The following is a 23072-nucleotide window of genomic DNA, read 5'->3' as shown; positions in this document are numbered from 1 at the left end:
GATGACTTATTTTGATCCTTAGGTGGTCCAGCAGAGGGGAAGCTTTTCCCAGGAGATCAAATTATAAAGATTAACAATATTCCCCTTGAAGCTATTTCCCAGGAACACATCGATAATATTATCAGGTGAGGGTGATTTTCACACATTCAGTGAGTAGAACGTTTTGATAATTAACCACTGACTACATTCATTAATGTCTTTAAGTCTTCTAATGGCTCTGTGTTAAATTCTGTTTGATAATGTTCCTTTGAAGTGACTTGGAAAACTTGACTATGTTTAAGGTGCTTTTTAATTACAAGTTGTTATTAGCAACAAACTTTTAAATAATTTTGATTCAGGTGGTACACAAAACTCTGTTCTGTGTTCTAGAGGGAGACTGTCAACAGGATTGTAAAGGGTGCCATGTACCTCCTTATTATTCAGCAATTAATGCAGAACTTGCTGCACAACCAGTTTTCTATAATATACAGCAGTACATACACTGGGCGCAATTCAACCACCTTGTCGTGCCCGATTTGGGAGTCGGGATGTGGTGGTTGAATCCTGGAAAGAGGCCAAAATCAGTCTCCGCGCCGGGCAGAAAACCTCGCGAGAGTTATCAGACTCATGATGTCAACACGAAATGCAGAAATGCATCAAAATATGCATTTGTCAGATTGACCCGGCAGCCAGGATTCAACAGCCGCAGCTGCGAGGCCTCAACCGGAAGCCGTTCAGACGTGAACCTGGCATGACGGCACCTCAGGGGGTCTTGCAGGCGATTAGAGCCCCCTGCATGGTCAGGCACAGGGCAAGATCAAGAACCCCGCTCTTATGGGCCATGGCCCCCCATGCAAAGGCCCTGGCACCTGGTCACCATGGCACTGCCAGCCTGGCACTCTGCAGTGTCAACCTGGCATTGCTTGGGTGCACACGTGGCATTGCAAGGCTGGCAGGGCACCACTATGATGCCAGGCTGACAGTGCCAAGGTGCCCAGGTGCCAGGGCCTTGGCATGGGGGGGCCATGGCCCATAACAGCGGGGTTCTTGGCCCCAGAAAAGGTTGGGGGGGGGGGGTGTTAAGGGTGAGTCTTGAAAGCCAGAGGGGGCTGCTGAAAGAGGGGGTCTGAAAAGGTGCCCTGATCTGCGAGGAGCCAGTCCTGCTGGCAATGCAGGACGGGTAAGTCTTGCCTCAATGGGGAGAAACACCCCAAGGCCAAAAATAACAGGATGAATCTTGGTGCTGCAGCCACCGAGAAGCCACCCGCCAAACAAGCCCAGAACAGCTTCACCTTTTTTCGTTGCATTTTGCTCACCGAGTTCCCTATTACACAGTCAAATTCTCCATTGCGCACACAGTTGAACACCCTCCATTACATTCAGAATCGAGTACTCAATACACACATAGTTTTTCTTTCAACAAACATTTTATTAAAGCATTTATAGTTTTATAACAACAAAAGATACAAATACAAATGTAAACATAATTCAGTGCGTAACACCCCCCCCCCCAGCCAACAACCATACCCCGCCAACTTAGCTTATGCACACACTCCCCAAGTCCCTCCATCTCTACTTGCTGTTCCCTCCTAAACTGAAGTAAACTAAACTAACTCCCCTTGTCCCGCCTTATTCCCTAACCCCCCTCTTATTGTATCTGCTAACAATTTAGTTTTCCCCGAAGCGGATAAATGGTTGCCACCTCTGAACGAACCCCAGTACTGATCCTCTCAGGGCGCATTTAATTTTCTTAAGTTTGAGAAACCCAGCCATGTCACTAACCTATACCCCCAATTCTGTGGGCTCCAAGTCTCTCCACGCTAATAAGATCCGTCTCCGGGCTACCAAGGAGGAAAAGGCAAAAACGCCAGCCGCTCTCGCTCCCTGGACTCCCGAGTCTTCCGACACTCCAAAGATCGCCCCCTCCGGACTCAACACCGCCCTCGTTTGTAGCACCGTGGACATGACATCGGCGAATCCCTGCCAGAATCCCCTAAGCTTTGGACATGCTCAAAACATATGGATACAATTTGCGGGCCCTCCTGCACACCTCACACACCTGTCCTCTATCCCAAAGAACCTGCTCATCCGGGCCACCATATTGTGTGCCCGGTGAACCATCTTGAATTGTATCAGGCTGAGCCTGGCATATGATGAGGACGTGTTGACTCTGCTCAGAGCATCCTCCCACAGACCCGCCTCTAATTCCTTTCACAACTCATCCTCCCATTTACGCTTTACCTCCCCTATCTGGGTTCCCTCCCACTCCATAAATTCTTTATAGATTTCTGAGACATTCCCCCCCTCCACCCCCAATTTAAAAACTACCTTGTCCTGTATCCCCTGTGGTGGCAGAAGTGGAAAGGGTGAAACCTGTCTTCGCACAAAGTCCCTCACCTGCAGATAGTGAAACCCATTCCCACCCGGCAATTCAAACTCCTCCTCCAAACAGGGAAAGCTCCCATCAATAAACAGATCTCCCTGTCTCTCGCTACCTGCTCTCTGCCACCTCCGAAACGCCCCATCCAGCCTCCCCGGGACAAACTGGTGATTGCCACAAATTGGAGCCCACACCGACGCTCCCTCCACTCCCATATGCTTCTGCCACTACCCCCAAACTCTCAGAGCTGCCACTGCCACCGGGCTTGTGGAGTACCGGGCCGGCGAGATCAGCAGAGGTGCCATTACCAGTGCTCCTAAATCAATACACACATAGTTAAATACTCCGTTATACGAAAAGCTGAGTTCTTTTGTGCATAACTAGTCAAGTTTTCTGCTATATGCACATCTGAATATACATAATCCAGTAGACTGTGATTTCCATAATGGTGTATTCTGTTAGATATGCAGTTGAGGAGAGCATTTCCAAAATCTATGCCTATTAGTTCGACTGTTGACAAATTTAATCAACCTAAATGAAATAATTATAGCGTATGAATTTATCAAACATGGAGCCTCTCTTGTGGGAACTCTTCTTTGACCAAACCTCCCGGCTCCAAGACTTGCTGCAGAGGTGGGCAACAATGCTGAAGAACCTCTTGGTAAATATTACCATAAAATAATGCTGGTTTGCTTTCTGTTAAACGTCTCATCCAGGGTCAGACTAGCAAAAGCAGTGTTGGCTGAGTCAGACTGTGTGTCGTCTATGTTGTCTGGTTGGACCTCCAGTTCTGGCCAACAGAGAGTGTGTTCTCGTTTGTCCTCATAGCAGTCCAAATTCAAATATAAATGCTAATCACTTGGGAGACAGGGCTCGCATGAGCCAGACATGTGAACGTAATTATTGTTAGCGTTATGAAATGTCCTCCCTTGGATGTGTTTTAAACTCAGATTTATACTGCCTTCATGCTCAAATCCAAATGCTGTGACTGAAGTCTTCATGCAAGTTCACTCTGTTTCTATCTGGGCTTGATCAAGCTAAAAGGCAGAAGTCTCACAACATTTGAGTTTGAACTCTGGGTTTATATTGCAGCTTTAATGTCTTTGTGAATCAAGAACTCTTCTGGTGTAGAAGCTAAAGTGTAAGTGCATAACTGAAGGACAGGCAGGCTGAGTAGGGTGAATCACATTGATACATGCTGCTATTAGGTTTAAATCTGTGTTCTTCCAGTAAATAAGACTCCACAACAGGAGCACAGTTTTGCCAGATATAGCCAGGCATCATTTTCTTTGCCCTGTACTTCTACAGTTTTAATGTTTTTTGAATTGTTTGTTGCAGGGAATGTGGTAACTCGGTTACAGTCACTGTGCTTCGAAGTACCTCAGTAAGTACAATGTTTTTAGCTAGTAGCGTTATCTTTTGGGCTTCTCTCGTGCTGCTGTAAACTGGGTTTGTGCTGAACTTCTACCAAAGCTACTCTGGTACAGCAGAGCAAGTCCAGAAGAGATTTTCCCTCCATGTTTCAGATTGTGTGTAGTCAGAAACAAATACTGGACACCTGAACTGGCAGCGATGAATAACATGATACTCCTGGCAGCTGTAAGTGTAATGGGTCAATAACTGGTATGTATGTTGGTGTCATCCATACACTTAAATACCAGGGCATAGGAACAGGAGTAGGCCCTTCAGCCTCTTCCGCCAGTCAGTGGGGGCACGGCTGATCTCTTCCTCATCTCCATTTACTCACTTTTGTTTAAAATCCTCTAGCACCCTTGCGCAACAAAAATATATCAAGCTCAGTCCAGAAAGTTCCAATTGACCCAGCATCCGTAGCATTTGGAGGAAATCATCCCCGATTTCCTGAAGTAAGCTTGCAGCAAGCCACCTGTGTACAGAGCTGGATGGTGCCTTATTTTCAGTGAGCACTTGATGAGACTGGACTCTGGTCCAATAGTGACCAAATTCCACCAGTTCATGTCAACTGATGCTTCAATGGATATTTTGCACAATCAAAGGGGATTCGAGGCTACACGGGGTGCAGGTGGAGATGTGAATAATTAATCTCAACATTCCCTAAGATGGAACCAAAATAATCAACTAAAGCTTCTACTTTTTATCACCGGCTGGAAGTCCTCGCTGAAAGTAGACATTGGATGAGTTTTAGCGCCGTCCTGAGGGGAGAACCACACTGTTGGTAGTGAGATGTTGAACTGAGATGCCATGTGTCCTCTCAGATATATATAAAAGATTGCGAGGTACAGTTCAAAGTCAGGAAGGAAACTTCTCCCTTGTGTCCTTGCCAATAGTTATCTCTCAACCAATATCACCAAAACGAATGATCATCATTATTCCATTGCTTCCTTTTGATTCATTGGTAGATTGTGAGCATCTCTAACAAGGCCAGCTTTTATTGCCCATCCTTAATTCCCTTGAGAAGGTGGTAGTGAGCTTGCTGCAGCCCATGTGGTGTAAGTAGCGACTACAATACAAAAGTAATTCATTGCTGAGATGCAGCTTGAGACGTGCTGAGCTTCCGAAAGGAGCTACAAAAATGCAAGCCCTTCTCTTATTACAACTGATTGCATCTGTATCTCCGTGAAACTTTTGTCTCTACATTTTCAGTGGTAAAATTATTTCAAATAGGATTCAAAATATTTGAATCGGTGCAAGGCATCTTTATTTCAACACAATGTAGATGTAATGGGCGGGTTACTCCCGTCTGCCAGCCGCGTTTTCCAGCACAGCGGGCCCCTGCCGGCAGCGGGATTCTCCATTCCTGCAGCCAATCAATGGGGTTTCCCATTGTGGTCACCTCATGCCGTCGGGAAACCCATGGGCGTGGGTGCACTACCAGCAGACTGGAGAATCCGACGGAGAATTCTGCTGAATACCTTTTATAAAATATATTAAATTCTTATCTGTACAAGTTTCCTGTCAACATTTCCCATTATAAATTGATATGTCCTTATTTATAATGGAAATGGCCAGTGTGAGCTGCAATTACGCTGTACTGCCACTGCAATGGCATCACTGGCAGGAGGGCGTAACTAGAGGCTGCCATATTTACATAGGCAATTTCCATGATCAATAATAGAAATGTAAAAATAAAGGCAGAATGTTGACTTTGTAACAAGTTATGCATGCACATCCTGGTGCCATTGTCATTCACCCTATGTTTTTGACAATGTATTAAAAATCTTACATCTGTGAAGTTTCTTGTCAATATTTTCCATTATAAATTTATGTGTCCTTATTTATAATGGAAATGGCTGGTGTGAGCTGCAATTACGCTGTACTGCCACTGCAACAGCTTCACTGGCAATTTCCATTATAAATAATGTAAATAAAAATAAAGACAGAATGTTGACTTTGTAACAAGTTATGTATGCACATCCTGTTTCATAAGAACAAAAGAACTAGGAGCAGGAGTAGGCCATCTGGCCCTTCGAGCCTGCTCTGCCATTCAATTAGATCATGGCTGATCTTTTGTGGACTCAGCTCCACTTTCCCGCTCGAACACCAGAACTCTTTATTCCTTTATTCTTCAAAAAAAATCTATCTTTATCTTGAAAACTCCATTGTCATTCACCCTATGTTCTTGATTCTCTTGAAAGTTACACTGGATCTTGGCGTTCTTTGTGCAATGCCAAGGGGGTGTGCAGATCGAAATCTTGGGACATGGAGGTGTCATACTGTAATGATTGCACCTCATTGGCTAAAATACATAAGAATCAATATCAGCTTCAGGTGTACAGGTGGGAGGGGTAATTCCATCACCCCAATGGAAGGCAGAGTAGGCCAGAGTATCAGGACCACTGTGTTGTAATCCTGTCTACAAATGTGCGGTCTGCCAGGGTGACTCCCCACTGTCATAGAACATAGAACAGCACAGAACAGGCCCTTCGGCCCTCGATGTTGTGCCGAGCTTTGTCTGAAACCAAGATCAAGCTATCCCACTCTCTGTCATTCTGGTGTGCTCCGTGTGCCTATCCAATAACCGCTTGAAAGTTCCTAAAGTGTCCGACTCCACAATCACAGCAGGCAGTCCATTCCACACCCTAACCACTCTCTGAGTAAAGAACCTACCTCGGACATCCCTCTTATATCTCCCGCCCTGAACCTTATAGTTATGCCCCCTTGTAACAGCTACATCCACCCGAGGAAATAGTCTCTGAACGTCCACTCTATCTATCCCCCTCATCATCTTATAAACCTCTATTAAGTTGCCTCTCATCCTCCTCCACTCCAAAGAGAAAAGCCCTAGCTCCCTCAACCTTTCCTCATAAGACTTACCTTCCAAACCAGGCAGTATCCTGGTAAATCTCCTTTGCACCCTTTCCAAGCTTCCACATCCTTCCTCTAATGAGGTGACCAGAACTGCACACAATACTCCAAATGTGGTCTCACCAGGGTCATGTACAGTTGCAGCATAACCCACGGCTCTTAAACTCAAGCCCCCTGTTAATAAACACTAACACACTATAAGCCTTCTTCACGGCTCTATCCACTTGAGTGGCAAACTTCAGAGATCTGTGGACATGAACCCCAAGATCTCTCTGTTCCTCCACATTCCTCAGAACCCTGCCATTGACCCTGTAATCCGCATTCAAATTTTTCCTACCAAAATGAATCACCTCGCACTTATCAGGGTTGAACTCCATCTGCCATTTTTCGACCCAGCTCTGCATCCTATCAATGTCTCTTTGCAGCCTACAACAGCCCTCCACCTCATCCACTACTCCACCAATCTTGGTGTCATCAGTAAATTTACTGACCCATCCTTCAGCCCCCTCCTCCAAGTCATTGATAAAAATCACAAATAGCAGAGGACCCAGCACTGATCCCTGTGGTACACCACTGGTAACTGGTCTCCAGTCTGATAATTTTCCATCCACCACCACCCTCTGTCTTCTATGTGATAGCCAGTTACTTATCCGATTGGCCAAATTTCCCTCTATCCCACACCTCCTTACTTTCTTCATGAGCCGACCATGGGGAACCTTATCAAACGCCTTACTAAAATCCATGTATACGACATCAACTGCTCTACCTTCATCTACACACTTAGTTACCTCCTCAAAGAATTCAATCAAATTTGTGAGGCAAAACTTACCCTTCACGAACCCGTGTTGACTATCCCGGATTAAGCTGCATCTTTCCAAATGGTCATAAATCCTATCCCTCAGCACTTTTTCCATTAACTTACCGACCACCGAAGTAAGACTAACCGGCCTATAATTACCAGGGTCATTCCTATTCCCTTTCTTGAACAGAGGAACAACATTCACCACTCTCCAGTCCTCTGGCACTATCCCCGTGGACAGTGAGGACCCAAAGATCAAAGCCAAAGGCTCTGCAATCTCATCCCTTGCCTCCCAAAGAATCCTAGGATATATCTCATCTGGCCCAGGGGACTTGTCAACCCTCAGGTTTTTCAAAATTGCTAATACATCTTCCCTCAGAACATCTACCTCCTCCAGCCTACCCGCCTGTATCACACTCTCATCCTCAAAAACATGGCCCCTCTCCTTGGTGAACACTGAAGAAAAGTATTCATTCAACGTCTCTCCTATCTCTTCTGACTCCATGCACAAGTTCCCACTACTGTCCTTGACTGGCCCTAACCTCACCCTGGTCATTCTTTTATTTCTCACATAAGAGTAAAAAGCCTTGGGGGTTTCCTTGATCCGACCCGCCAAGGACTTCTCATGCCCCCTCCTAGCTCTCCTAAGCCCTTTTTTTAGTTCATTCCTTGCTACCTTGTAACCCTCAAGCGACCCAACTGAACCTTGTTTTCTCATCCTTATATACGCTTGAATGGTTTCTCCTGTCAGAATGTCATGGCGGGATTAACCACTGGAAGCTTAACCAGTGAACCAGAAGTATCTGAAGAATGATAGGGGAAAAAAAGAGAAGGAGAGATGACCTACATTATAAAGAATTATTCACATCCTTGGGACGATCCCATGTGGCACCACATATACTTTAGAACTATAGCTTTAGTTTGTCATGCAGAGTGTGTATGGTGAGATAGAAGAAGAAATAAAGAAGACAACGGCCGGGATTCTCCGCTATCCAGCAGGACAGGCAGTACGGGCACCGAGGAGTGGCGTGAACCACTCCGGCTTTGGGCCGGCGCGCGTTGGCGCATGCGCGGGAGAGACTAGGGCCGTGATTCAATAGAAACATTTCTAAGTGTCATTTTGAGCGCATTTGGCATTTTGCTTCTTGACATCCGCATTGGTGATATCACGGCCCATATTCAACGGCACTCAGAGCCAAAAATGAGCCCCATGAGCTTCTCACCATTATTGGCTGTCTTGCTGTCTGATTCGCCGGACTTGCGCCTCAGCTTCTTGCCATTAACAAGAGGGAGCTGCTTTCAAACGCTCCCTCACAACTCACTCCCAGTCAATACACCTGCATGGCAGTGTGCAGACCTGCTCCTCGCTTTGGGGATGCTGACCTGACAAGGCTTCTTGACACCGTGAATGAGAGGCGGGGTACTCTGTTCCCCCGAGGGGGTCGGAGGACCAGCAGTAGGGTCAGCAATTCTGCCTGGAGGCAGCAGCTGTCAGATCAGGCAGCATTACCAGGAGGACCACCGTTCAATATAGGAAGAAGACCAACAACCTCCACCAAGCTGTAAAGGTCAATTATCACCTCTCTCTTGGCATCAGTTCCCCTGCCAACCCTCAAGTTCCCAAATCCGCCCCCACAGGTCACTGGCTGACACTTCGCACCTCCCCTCATCCGACCTTTGTGCTTGTTCCTCTGAACCCCTGACACCCACCAGCACAACGTCTTCATGTCCAGGTGCGGTGCCCACACATGCCACGTGCTATAGACCCCGCTGACCCATCAAGCGTGCGGCTCACAATGCCTTCTCTTTGTCCCCAAAGGAAAAGGTAGCTCGTAATAAGTGGGAAAGGACCAAGAGGAGGGAACGGGATGCAGGAGATCAGAGTCCTCACCCCCTATAAGGAATGGGCCCTGGAGATCTCAGGGTTGACGGCGGAGAGAGCGAGGTTGGCCTGCGCCAGAATGGTGAGGATCCATTGCCTCTTTACCCAGATGACCTGTCTCAAGTGAGTTGTTCATGTCAGACAAAATAATCCATCCCTCTCACTGGTCACATGTCCATTGTCTCGCAGGATCTCCATCTGATGAAGTCGGGCTATCTAAAGTCATTCACCCACCTGCCATCCAAGAGACCACCACAGAGCAGATCTCCGAGGAGACCGCCGGGGAGACAGCACAGCTGTCACCCCCAACTTCCACCAGCACAGAGACACACACCTTGGTGGGCGACATTTGTGGACAAGTTTCTGGGGTACAATCTGGTGAGCACCAGACAGTTGCTGATGCACATCAGGTGGAGGCAGGAACATTCAGCGGAGACAGCAGTCAGAGGTCTGCTGGATCCCAGCACAGAGCTGGGTCCCAATCAGATGCTGAGCCTCTGGACAAGGTTCTCCCAGATCTGATGCAGATGACAGGACATGGCCGTGACATTCAGGAAGGGGTGTCAGTGGCATTCCAGCGACTGCATAGCTGATTGGAGGAGTCCGAAAAGCTTTGGATGCAGGGAATGGTGCTGACAATGCGTGGCACTGAGGCCAACACTGCTAGGGTGGCGATCACAGTGGAAAACCTGGAGCACGACATCTGCGTCTCGAGTGGTGATGTCCAGGTCTGTGACGATGATGACGAAGGCCTTGACATAATCTCCCAGTTACTGAGCGGCATGTCCCAGATGCAGGTGGACAGTGCCGAGACACTGCATAGCATGGCCCAGTCACTGAGGAGCATTGCTAAGGGCGTCGACATCATGGTGCAGACAATGGGGAACTGCCAGGATTGGCAGAGCCAGATGACTCAGAGGCCTCTGGAGCTCACTCCAACTACCCGTCCATCCCTTGGAGTCCCCCTGGGCCCTACGAGCACCGTCATGGAGAAGGAAGTGCAGGAGTCCAACCAGGGGCCTGCCACCAAGAGACGTCAACGGTCTCCAGTTCTTCTGAAAAAGCCCCTCCTGATACCAGTGCATCTCAAGGACAGCGGGCAGAACAGGGTAACATGGTGTCGCCTGTGGCACTGGTAAGTCGGCCGTGCTCTCCAGCTCCAGGCCCTCCAGAGGATGTCTGCAATAGGCATCAAAGGCCACAGCTGCCTCCACTTCTGATGTGCATCCTGCAGACACACCTGGATGTAGCACTCGAACGAGTGAGGAGCACTGAGTGGGCACTGGTGAGGTCACTGTCCTTAACTGAGGGAATGGAAATGTAAAATGTTCACTGTTAAAACATGTAACACCTGATACATGTGAAGCCTCTGTTACATTCATCTTCACAACAGGCCAGCTTGCACCTTCACCGCCTGTTGTCCTCTGCTCCCCCCCCCCCCCCCCCTCCCTCCCCACTCCCCCGTGTCCCAGGCACAGTGGTCCAAGATTAAAAGCCACCGATGCAGACACTGTTCAGAAAATGGTGTGAGTGAGCTGTCAGCAGAAAGACAGGAGTCCGACTTTTGCAGAAACTGAGGAGCACCAGAGCTAACCTCACAGTGAGTTATCATCACTCTCCTGCTTTGTATATTGACACCGGTGCCTCGCCCTGGAGTGATGTTGCACAGACCTTTGGAGGGTGGAACAGGGTGGTCGGAGAGGATGCGGTGTGATGGGATGGGGAATGGGGGTGGGTGAGGAATGGGGGGAGGGTTGATTGGGGGGAAAGAAACATGGGGGGAGGAGGGAAATGGGAGAGGGGAGGGGGAAGGAGGGATTTGGGGCACGGAGGGAAATGTGGGGGAAGGAGGCAAATGGGGGTTGAGGAGGAAATGGGGGGAGGGTACGGGGGGGGGGGGGATTGACTTGACGGACACTGCCTCGTCCTATGAGAATCTGGAGACAATGAGGACCTTATTGGTCCTCTGGGTGTGTCAGACCCTCACCGCTGCCTCTCCTCCATCTTCTGGCTCCTCCTTGGGCTCGTCCTCCAGACCCTCATGGTCCGCTTCCTCCTCCTCCTCAGATGAGTCCGCATGTCCCTCCTCCTCCTCCAGCATGTTGCCCCACTGCTGTGCCAGGTTGTGGAGAGAAAAGCAGACCACCACAAAGTGGGAGACCCTCTGGGGGTGTGTGTACTGCAGGGCACCACCAGAACGGTCCAGGCATCGAAACTGCATTTTCAGCAGTCCTCTGCAGCACTCAATGACAGCATGGGTGGCAACATGGGCCTCATTATAACAAGTCTCCGCATCAGTGCCAGGCTTCCGCACCGGTGTCATCAGCCATGACCTCAGCGGGTATCCTTTCTCCCCCAAGAGCCAACCCGTCATCCTGGGGTGATCCTCAGATCTCTGAGTGCCCCAGGATGTAGCTGTCATGCCTTTGCCCAGGGTAACGGGCACATACATGCATGATATGGAGGTAGTGGGCGCACACAATCTGAACATTGAGGGAGTGGCACCCCTTCCTGTTAACAAAAGGCATTCTCTGATGCCCGCTACGCGCAGGGTGACATGCGTGCCATCTATTGCCTCCTGGACCTGGGGCATCACGGTGAGGGCAGAGAATCCTGCCGTCTGGGCATCTTGGTGGGTCTGGACCAGCTCAAAGGTGATAAAGCCAGATGCCCAGACATCTGTGACCTCCCAGATGCACCTGTAGATTGTGAAATGCCAAACAGGTCTCCTGTAGATTGTGAAATGCCAAACAGGTCTCCGCTTGAGCCCTGAATAAAAGTTGAGGGCTGCAGTGACATTCATGGCCACCAGGAGTGGGTGTCCACCTCCTCCTCCATGGGTGGCACAGGTGCCAAACTGTCTCTCTGCTGAGACTGTTCATCAGCTTATTGAATGACCAGTGACACCTGTACACCCTCCTGAGCCTGATGGGCAGTCTGGTTTTCAGGGTGTCCAGTGGGGTGCATAGGGTTCCGCCTCCAGCCTCAGTCGTTGCTGTTGCCTTCGTGGGCATCTGGCCACCTCGGCCGCCGCCAGCAATGTGACTGCAGCCACTGTGGGATCAACTCCAGCAGCCATTCTGGAATCTGTAAGGAATTGAAGAAGGAGACAGACGGGCAATAGTTAGGGCTTTCATCCTGGGACCTCAAATCCCCCAAACCGTTCCCACCGTTACGTGTCCCGTCATCTCTTAGAATGTCATCCAGTATTGGCGACCCTTGCACTGAACCCTTAACCCCGGCCACATTAGGAGCCCCTACACCCAGATCCCAGACCTCTGCTGGGAACATTGGGGAGGCCCTGCCCTCTCCTGATCCACATACTTAACCTTTGGTCACGAGAGGATCCCCAGTGTTGAAGGCCTACTCTTTAATGCTTGATTGTTCGCAGCGGCCTCTATGGTGCTGATGCTCCTCGAGTTCAGGCACACCTGTTTACTTGACATGCTATGAACTAATCATCCTCTGAGACATGGCATGTGTGCCCTTGAGGAGGCACTTGAGAGTTGAGGAACGTGAAGTGCTCTCACAATTAACATGGCTAATTCCTCAGTTGAAATACCCTTCAGCTGTGAAGCTAGAGGCTGCTCACAGTTAAAGGGAGTGAAATTAACTTTCAGGATAGAAGCCACAGCAGGGCTCTGTCCTGGAAGTGTCTGGTTGGACAGACAGACTGCATCTGTGGTTGCCCCTGTTATGGGTCTCCACAATATTTAAAGATGGCTTCAAGGCCTCACAGACGCAAAGCCCTTCAGCCCCCTGCCCTGAGGTGGTCCCCAACCTAGAATGCTTCAGCCCCCCCAACCAGGCCCAACCCCCTGAAGGGACCCCCCCCCCCCCCCAGCAATGGGTCAGCAGCTCCGGTGCCCTTGAGCTGCATGCCGGAAATTGGAAATGGCTTCTCACTTCCTCACCTCCCCGCAACAGCAATTGCGTCAGTTGACTTTTTAAAAAAGGCATACTAAATGAGGCTTGCGTGATTTCTCGTTGGGGAGTCAGGTAATTCCTGGGAAGCCGCTGTATTCAACTTCAATCTCGCTAATGAGATGGAAATGAATGCAAATGAGAGTTAATGATATGCTCGTCATATTTGGGCGAGATCCAGAACTTGCCACCGGAAGTGGGCTGAGTGAATTGCAAACTGGGTGGAGCCCGGCACGAAGCTCGATTTTGGCCTTTCCCGCTGCTTACCCAGCAAGCCCGATCCGCGACAGGTGTAACGCGATGGTTATGGCCTCCATCACTGGTAGCCTCTTGTCTTGAGTTGTGACCAGTCTTCTCCTGTAAGAAAGAAGGGCATATATTAGTGATAATCTTGTGAGGTGTTTAGAGTTGATGCACAGTGTATAAGATGTGAGGTGTGGGGTAGCGAGGGTTGAATTAATGGTGAATGTGTGAGTATAAGGTGAAGGATGTAGATTTAAGTGTAGTGCACTGATTATCACAGGGCGAAGGGAAACAGGGGAGGGAAGGATATGGAGTATTGAGGCTGGAGGTGGTAAGGTTATTGAGCTTCTTTTGACATTACAGTAATGTCCAAGGAGTGAATCTCCTAGCACTGACCTCCTGAATACATTTAACATGCTGTCTGGGATCATGTAAACAGGCATATGCAGCGCACACTCCATCCTTTGTACTTCCATTTTAGGTTGTAATCAAACTTCAGGGCCTCAGAACATTAGTGCAGGGATTCCCCTCATACGACACATTGTCAATGCTGAATGTCAGTGCTGTGATTGAAGTGTAATGGTTTCTGTTTGTGTTCAGGGGCCCAAGTCATCATTCATCACTGAAGAAAAACGAGCCAGACTGAAAAGCAACCCAGTCAAAGTGCGCTTTGCTGAGGAAGTGATCGTCAATGGCCACACACAGGTTTGTGCCTCCCGCAGGAATTCAGCCTATTGACGGGCCCAGGCTGACCATCATTATTCTTGGTTTAGTCCCAACTAGTTTCTCGACAGAGCACCTTTTGCTTTTTCTATGAAACACTGGATGCCTGATTGTCGAGATGTGCCCTGCTGGACTAGAACCAAGGCTGATGGGATTGGTGGGCATTCAAGCAACAATCGTCAATGTACCAAGCAGGGAACAAAGAGGCGACGCACAAGCAACGTTCCCTATAGGACATGTGTATGGGTGGCTGCATGGTTCAACAAGTTGGCCTTGCACAGCAAACAGAAATTAGAGGGATTATTGGTGGATACCCCTCCAGTATAGATTTCTATCAATAGGGTTCTGGGAAGGGATAATTTTGACCATGTAGCTGCCATGTATTCACATGTCTGTTTATGAACTTTATGATTATCCAGAATTCCAAAAGTTATCCAAATATTTTGTTTTGTGTTTAATGTGATAACACACACTGAACAATCAGTGACTGTTACCGCTTTGACGCATGAAAGCATTTCCCACCAGCTTTTGAGCCCCTTGTTGTTTTAACAAGTTTGGTTGACTCCAGCACATATCACATTGGATCAGCTATGGGCCGATTTCAGGACACTTAGGCCGGTGGTGCCTGTGTTCCGCTGGGACATGGAGAGGAATGGATGCACCAAGTTAGCTGAAGTTAAAAAGGCGACAAATTATTTTCTGCCTGCTTATTATATGAAACTAAACATGGTTTAACGACCTTGGCCGAGGTGACAACCACATCATGCCACATTATAATGAGGATTTCATTTACATATGGAGAATATCTTCTCCAACTCCACAATCCATCATATTTGGGTTGACATGGTGGCACAGTGGTTAGCACTGCTGCCTCACAGCGCCATGAACCCGGACCCAGGTTAAATTCTAGCCTTGGGTGACTGTCTGTGTGGAGTTTGCATATTCTCCCGTGTCTGCTGGGTTTCCTCCGGGTGCTTTGGTTTCCCCCCACAGTCCCAAGATGTATGGTTATGTGGATTGGCAATGGTAAATTGCCTCTTAGTGTGCAAAGATGTGCAGGTTGTGTTGAGTTACAGGGATAGGGTGGGGGAGTGGGCCTAGATAGGGTGCTCTTTCAGAGGGTCAGTGCAGACACGAAGGGCCGAATGGCTCCCTCCTGCACTGTAAGAATTCTATGATTCTATATTTCTACCTCTCCCCAGCTCTGAAGAGGTCATACAGACTTGAAATGTTAACTCTGTTTCTATCTCCACAGATGCTGCCAGACTTGCAGAGTCTTTCCAGCATTTTCTGTTTTTTTTTAACTAAACACTCCTTTGTAGTAAATGGCATGTAACCACAATGAATTTGTTTGGACTTTTTCCCTCTCAAAACTCATCTTCATGCCATATGAATCACATGAGCCTTATATTCAGGTAGAAATGTTAATTAGCTTTCCTCCAGACCTCCAACTATTTTTTCTCTTGGAATTGCACAGGAAGTTCAAAGTATCACCATTTATAAAACCTGACAGTCCAAACTGTGAGACTTGGAGACTAAAAGTCTACCTACTGTCAACACAACCGCTGTTACCATTGTCTGCAGGTGTGAACACCAAGCATAAGTGGGCCTAGGTAGAGTGTGCTTTTGGAGGGTCAGTGCAGACGTGATGGGCCAAATGGCCTCCTTCTGCACTAGAGTTTCTATGGTTACACTTTCTTCCCAGTAAGAAGTCTTACAACACCAGGTTAAAGTCCAACATGTTTGTTTCAAACACCAGCTTTCGGAGCACTACTCCTTCCTCAGGTCTTTCTTCCCAGTAAGAAAAACTGAGCCCCCCTAAACTTTAACAACCAAACCATCCAGGCTTGTTCTTGGGCAGAACTCAGAGCAGGTCGCATGACCCTCTCTTTTTTCCATTTTACCATAAATTGAAGAGACAGTCCAGAAAAATCCTTTTAACTTTGTATTTGTAACAATATGTCGACTTCTTCCTGGATGGGAAGTTCTAGTGTTCGGTACAAGTGATTCAGGGGATCGGAATAGCTGTATAAACAGGCAGGGATCTGCCAGGAAGGACCTCTGTTTATTTTTTCCCTTTTCCACCCTCCACAAGAGCCAGTGCAGATGGGAATTCTGCTCCTAAGGTTCTCCGAAAGTCCCCAGTGAGGGTTGAGCCCCAGTTTAATATTGTTGCTGCACTGTTCCAGTCATTGCAGGGCAGCACATCTGTTGCGTTCAAAGCTGTAAGACTTAGCTACAATAAGGAAGTGTGATTCCTCATCTACGGGAAGATTAAATTGACCAGAAATTGCTCAAGGAAATTACTTTGAAAAAAGGCTTGTACCCTCCAGGGACCTTTTTTGGTATCATTAGAATCTGTGGGGTTGATGGGTGGTCACCTGTCTTTGTGGGATCGGCAGGGTCCTCTGCTTCTTGCTGTTCAGGTTACAAAACTCAGCAAGCACCAGTCATGGAATGGGTGTTAGTTACCTCGCTGCTCGTGACAAGGTGGCTACTTTCATTTGTGCTATTACTTCTTCTTTGGGTGTCTTTTTTATTCATTAATGGGATGTGGGCATCGCTGGCTAGGCCAGCATTTATTGCCCATCCCTAATTGCCTTTGGACTGAGTGGCTTGCATAGGCCATTTAAAAGGACCTTTTAAGAGTCAGCCGGTTCCCTAAAGGATATTAGGGAACCAGATAGTTTTTTAGGACAATCGGCAATGGTTTCATTAGACTTTTAATTCCAGATTTTAAAAAAAAATTCAAATTTCACAATTTGCCGTAGTGGAGTTCGAAAGCAGGTCCCCAGAGCATTACCCTGGGTCTCTGGGTTATTAGTCCAGGGACAATACCACAATGCCACCGCCTCCCCATGATTTAACAGCCTCCCTGCATGTTCTGCCTGGGGGGTCTACTACACTTCTCAAGAGCAACTGCGTGTCTTCCACTGGATCTGCCAACATACAGAGCTAACGTCAGGCACCTCTGAGGCTGGAAGTGCTGAAACCTCAGCACAGGGAGCACCTCCCACCCTAATTGCTTTCCTTCAGCATGGCCCCCTCCGTGCTAGTGGCCTTGTTAGACACAATCTCCGCACAAAGCCCCAGGAAACCCCATCTGTGCCTGATGGAGCTTTTTTAAGGATGTCCTGTGAGACTCCCGACGGAATGGTTAAGCATTTCCGGAGGCGCACATCTACGTGTGGACTTCTGAATAGTATGAGAGCAGGAGCTTCATGATTACCTGGGTGAAGGAGCCCGAAACTCAAGGAGACCCCAGTTACCAGTACACCAGCTCTTAGCTGGCATGGTGCCATTGGAGGCAAACTATATAGAATTTCCTGCCCTTTGCTGTGGGAGAGGCATGGGTGGGCCAGTGATCTGTTTGTGACGCCCCCCTTCTCCCGGCCACTGGAATTTCCCACTCTCTTCAGAAGAGGGTTGAATTGTGGTGGTACTGGGTCCCATTCCATTTCCTGCCCCCTTCCCCCCCACCACCCTCCACCATTTCCACCAAATATAAGGTGGAGACTTTGTTGTTGTGATTTGGTTTCTTTGTTGCAATAAATAAACCGAGAAATTTGTGCTTTGCTCTCCCCACAGGGTAACTCACTTCTTTTCATGCCCAATGTTCTCAAGGTGTATTTGGAAAATGGACAGACCAAAGCCTTTAGATTTGAGAAAAATACAACAGTGAAGGTAATGAAGGTTCTGCTGTGTGGTTTCTGCTTTGTTGATTTTGCTCAGGGAGACTTCTATTAATTGGCATTATTGATTTCCCTTGGGGAAAAACCGAACTCAAAATCTCAGTACAGTTGTCATTGGGCCTCACAGATGATAAAGCACCTCACATGTCTCATTTATTCTGTTGCTGCTCAAGTTGCTGTCTGTGTGGAGTTTGCGCATTCTCCCCGTGTCTGCGTGGGTTTCCTCCGGGTGCTCTGGTTTCCTCCCACAGTCCATAGATGTGCAGTTTAGGTGGACTGGCCATGCTAAATTGCCCCTTAGTGTCCATGGATCGACCGATTAGGTGGGGTTACAGGGATAGGACAAGGGCTAGTGCGCCTCTTTCTTTCAGAGGGTTGCTGCAGACCTGATGGGCCGAATGGCCTCCTTCTACACGGTGGAAATTCTATGATTCTAAGTAGCATCACTGACACAGATGTAGGAGAGACATGGCAGTAGTGGTTTTTTGTTCTTTGCTATCTGCTCCTTATCTACATCACTGAAAGTCTAATGAGGGCCATGCATTCCTGTCCACAAACTTCCTGTTGTCACAATTTTTGATTGTGCTTTTCTGTCAACATATAACATTGTAAATTGCTATTCAAGATTTATATTTGATAGCCACAATATTTGAACATGTTATTGCCATTAAGTCATTCAATGGATATATTTCTCCCAAAAATGAAGAAAAAGTAAAGACTCAGATTCCTTGAGTGACCATGGAAATTGCCACAAGCTATTTTGTATACATAAATAAATATAATTAATACTGAATCTGAATTGGATTTATCGTGCAGACGAGGTTAGATTCTCCAATTCTATCATCCCTCTGGGAGCATGATTGATATGTACGCATCCAGTGAATGACTGGTTTCAAAATCAAGGAACTGATAGGGTGATTGAAATTAGTTAGACCCTTCTTTTGCTTCTTTATTTGTTCCATCACTATCCCGTTTCGCCTTGTGTCATCACTCTTTTAATCTCTCCTGCCTTCCAAACCCATCACACACCACTTTTGTCCTTTTGTCCCCTCACTCCTTTCCCGGCCTCGGTACTCAAGTTAAAACCTGTTACATCTACAACTCTTTTCAGTTACGTTGAAAGATGATGGACCTGAAACATTGGGCGGGATACCCCCCCCCCCCCCCCCCCCCCCCCACACAACCCCCAACCCCCCCACCCCCACTGCGGTGTGTATTGTGGTGGTGGAAGCGGCTCGTCATTGGCGGGATCTTGCGGTTCCGCCCCTGTCAATAGGGTTTTCCATTGTTCACACCCTCCACCACCAGGGAACCTGCAGCGGGGGTTGGGGGGTGGGGGGGGGGGGGGTGTTCATTGTTGGCACGGTGGGAAGATCCCACAGGTGGGAAGGATCAGAAAATCCCACCCATTGACTCTATTTCTCGCTTCATAAATTTGTCTGACCTACTGGCTATTTACAGCATGTTCAGTTCTTATTTCAGAGCATCCACAGTAATCACATTCTGACCTGCCCCTTATATTTGAATTGATTAATTGATTTTCTTTAGTTAATTTAGATAACTTCTTAACAACATCAGTGCCAAGAATTAGCATTTATGTTGCGTCTTCATTGTAATAGAACATCTCAAGATGCTTCACAGATATGTTCTGAAACAAATGTGACAACGAACCATAAAAGGAGATATTAAGGCAAATGATAAAAACGTGGGGCTGGATTCTCCGATTTTGAGGCTATGTCCCCTCGCCAGCGTGGGAACGGTGGCGTTTTATGACAGAAAAAATGGAATAAAAAGTCCACCGATCCTCCCGGCTCTAGCTGGCGATATGGCCCAAAGAATTGCCGTGGGTCTATGGCCGCGCATGGTACATGGCGGCGGCCGCTTGCGGACCTGGCTCACAAAATAGTTCCCCCCCTTTGGCCGGCTCGCACGCCCTGGACCACCCCCCCCACAGTGCCCCCAGCCCCTGATGAAGTCCCCCTTGCCCGTGGATTGGCTCTCCCCCGACTGTGGGGGCACTGGTCTGAGTCCGCAGCCGCCAGGCCCAGTTCCTGACGGTGAGACCACAGGCAACCAACCAGCCGAGTTCCCGACATCGTCGGTTGCGGAGCATCGGGAAACGGACCACAGGTAATATCCTGACACCGTGATACGCCGCTTTGGAGGGGGGAGCGCATTGCGAAAGCGGCGCCGCCCCCGATTTGGCAGGCAACTCTGATTCTCCGGCCGATTGCCAAACACGATTTCGGCGTCAGCGACCGGAGAATCCAGCCCAAGATCAAACATGTAGGGCGCGCTTCAGCCACCATGTTGCACCCAGCGCAGAGCCCAGCGTAATGGGTGAATCCCGCGAGAGCCCCAAATTAGGCTCCACGCTGGGCGCCAGGCTGATCATGAGTCACCCGACTAGCTCCACACTCGCTGGGCATGATCCAGGTCAGCAAATTTAAATGAGCCATTGGAGTTATTTAGATACAAGCTGTTGCATTCACCAGGCGGTGGTAGTCAACGGCCGCACCTGCAAAACCTCAATCGTTGAGCATTGGTTTCCATAAACATGGACCAGGCATGACGGCAGCTCAGGGGGTCTCACAGGCTATTGGAGGGTAGCGCCCCGGGATTCGGGCACCTTGGCATCACCAGGTGCCTGGGTGGCATGACCAGGGTGTCAGAGGCACTTCCAAGGTGCCAGGCTGGCAATGTCAAGAAGTGTGGGTGCCAGGTTGGCACTGCCAGGGTCGGGTCCAGGAGGAAACCTTGCCCATTGGTGGATATAGGGGCCAATAGAAGGTTGGGGGAGTGAAAGGGTGGCATCCAGAAAGCCGGGGGGGAAGGATCTGAAAAGGGCAGGGGGGAGCAGGTGAAGAGATTGGTTCTGCCGGTCAAGTTGCGCCCGGTAGGAAATCGACTATAGTGTGGCCTTGGCAGGGAGAAACTCGCTGAGGCCCAACAAAACCGGCAAAGTGCCGGTGAATTGTGGGATGAATCTTGGTGCTGTAGCCGCCAAGAAACACCCTGTCCAACATGCCCAAAACCGGATTTAGTTTCAAGTCCGTTGAATTGCGCCCGTAGGTTTTAAGCTGTATATAGAAGGAAGAAAAAGAGGTAGAGAGGCAGAGAAGTTTAGGATCAGAATTCTAGAGCTGAATAAAGTCTCAGCACCCGAAGACGTGGTGCAGTGAACATTGAACATACAGTGCAGAAGGAGGCCATTCGGCCCATCCAGTCTGCACCGACCCACTTAAGCCCTCACTTCCACCCTATCCTCCTAACCTTTTTGGACACTAAGGGCAATTTAGCATGGCCAGTCCGCCTAACCTGCACTTCTTTGGACTGTGGAAGGAAACCGGAGCACCCAGAGGAAACCCACGCACACACGGGGAGAACGTGCAGACTCCGCACAGACAGTGACCCAGCGGGGAATCCAACCTGGGACCCTGGTGCTGTGACGCAATAGTGCAAACCACTGTGCTACCGTGCTGCCAGGGTGTTTCAAATCAGGGAGGCAAAAGAGGTTTTAAAAGAGTTTTTAAAATATTTTAAGAATTTAATCAAGATGGCAGAATCAGAAACTGAAATTTTAAAACAAATAATAGAATGAAAGGCATGATGAAACCAGGATACAGAAATGGATCTGTCGAGGGAAACAGTGAAGTGGGTGGCACGGTAGCACAGTGGATGACACTGTTGCTTCACAGAGCCAGGGTGAAGCGTGGTACAGTTGCCCCGGTAGCCAGCCCCCTGACTGAACTTGGAACAACTGCTGGGGAGGTGTTTAAATGGTGAGCCCCACTGATTGCAGCCATTAAGTTGTGACGAGGCGAGGGAATTAGAGACAGGCTGTCATGCGTGTGAAAATGTTTTTTGCCAAAAGAGGCTGAACTGAACTAACATTGAGGCAACAATACACTTCAAAAATACATTGTTAGCATTAAAGCATTAAAGCCTTTGGAATGTCATTTGGTCATGGAAGGTTGATGTTTCTTTTTTAAAAATAAATTTAGAGTCGTTCTATGTTCTATATTCCTCCCAATTCATTTTTTCCAATTAAGGGGCAATTTTGCGTGGCCAATCCACCTGCCCTGCACATCTTTGGGTTGTGGGGGTGAAACCCACGCAAACACGGGGAGAATGTGCAAACTCCACATGGACAGTGACCCAGAGCCGGGATCGAAACTGGGACCTCGGCTGCTTGAGGCAGCAGTGCTAACCACTGTGCCGCTGGTGTTTCTCTCTTTGCACGTGAACAGTAAATAAGACCAGGAAAATCAGTCAAAAATCAAGCAAAAAAACAGAACAATAATTATCTTTGTGGAGGGAGGCTTGTTGGTCAACATTTGGTTTTTTTGCGACTTCAGAGATAATATCCGATGTTATGTTAACTCACTGTAGAAGGGGATAAAAGCATTTAAAAGCTAAGATAAAGTTTTTGTGTGGTAAAATTCTGCAGTGAACATCAAGATTCATATCTGATAACTGACTTAAACCAAAAACGCTGCTCCATTTCAGCCACATAATGGATGTGGTGATTAAGAAAAGCTTTCAAGAGCTTTTAGGCACTGACAGAACAAGACTGATGGTAGATATCAGGAGAAGGGAACAAGAATTATTGTTTATTAATCACAATGTACTTTAGACTGACCAATGGGAGAGACAAATGTGGAGATAATTTGATGGCCAGGACAATCGGGTTGTATTGAGTTTGGACAGTGATTAAATCAAAGGGTTTGGACAGTGAATGGGGCAAAGGGTCTGAACAGTGGATGGAGCAAAGGGTTTAGACAGTGGATGGAGCAAAGGGTTTAGACAGCGGATGGAGCAAAGGGTTTAGACAGTGGATGGAGCAAAGGCTTTAGACAGTGGATGGAGCAAAGGGTTTAGATTAGACAGTGGATGGAGCAAAGGGTTTAGACAGTGGATGGAGCAAAGGGATTAGACAGTGGATGGAGCAAAGGGTTTAGACAGCGGATGGAGCAAAGGGTTTAGGCAGTGGATGGAGCAAAGGCTTTAGACAGTGGATGGAGCAAAGGGTTTAGATTAGACAGTGGATGGAGCAAAGGGTTTAGACAGTGGATGGAGCAAAGGGTTTAGACAGTGGATGAAGCAAAGGGTTTGGACAGTTGATGGAGCAAACGGTTTGAACAGTCAATGAAGCAGGGGCTTTCG

At 48.2% G+C, this 23072-nt stretch overlaps 1 protein-coding gene across 2 annotated transcripts in view; it reads left to right on the top strand.

The window, feature by feature from the left end:
- The window catches only part of LOC119970237 (FERM and PDZ domain-containing protein 1), a 178421-nt gene that overhangs the window by 84437 nt on the left and 70912 nt on the right, over nt 1–23072 (top strand). For both annotated transcript variants that reach the window (XM_038804525.1, XM_038804526.1), the window contains 4 exons: nt 23–125; nt 3698–3743; nt 14092–14196; nt 17803–17898. In XM_038804525.1, the coding sequence (XP_038660453.1) occupies nt 23–125; nt 3698–3743; nt 14092–14196; nt 17803–17898 (350 nt within the window). The remainder of the gene's footprint in view (nt 1–22; nt 126–3697; nt 3744–14091; nt 14197–17802; nt 17899–23072) is intronic.

Source organism: Scyliorhinus canicula, chromosome 8 (genome assembly GCF_902713615.1).
Source record: "Scyliorhinus canicula chromosome 8, sScyCan1.1, whole genome shotgun sequence".
NCBI classification, from domain to species: Eukaryota; Metazoa; Chordata; class Chondrichthyes; order Carcharhiniformes; family Scyliorhinidae; genus Scyliorhinus; species Scyliorhinus canicula.
Note: the sequence above shows the minus strand (reverse complement) of the source record. Positions and strands in the feature narration are given on the sequence as shown.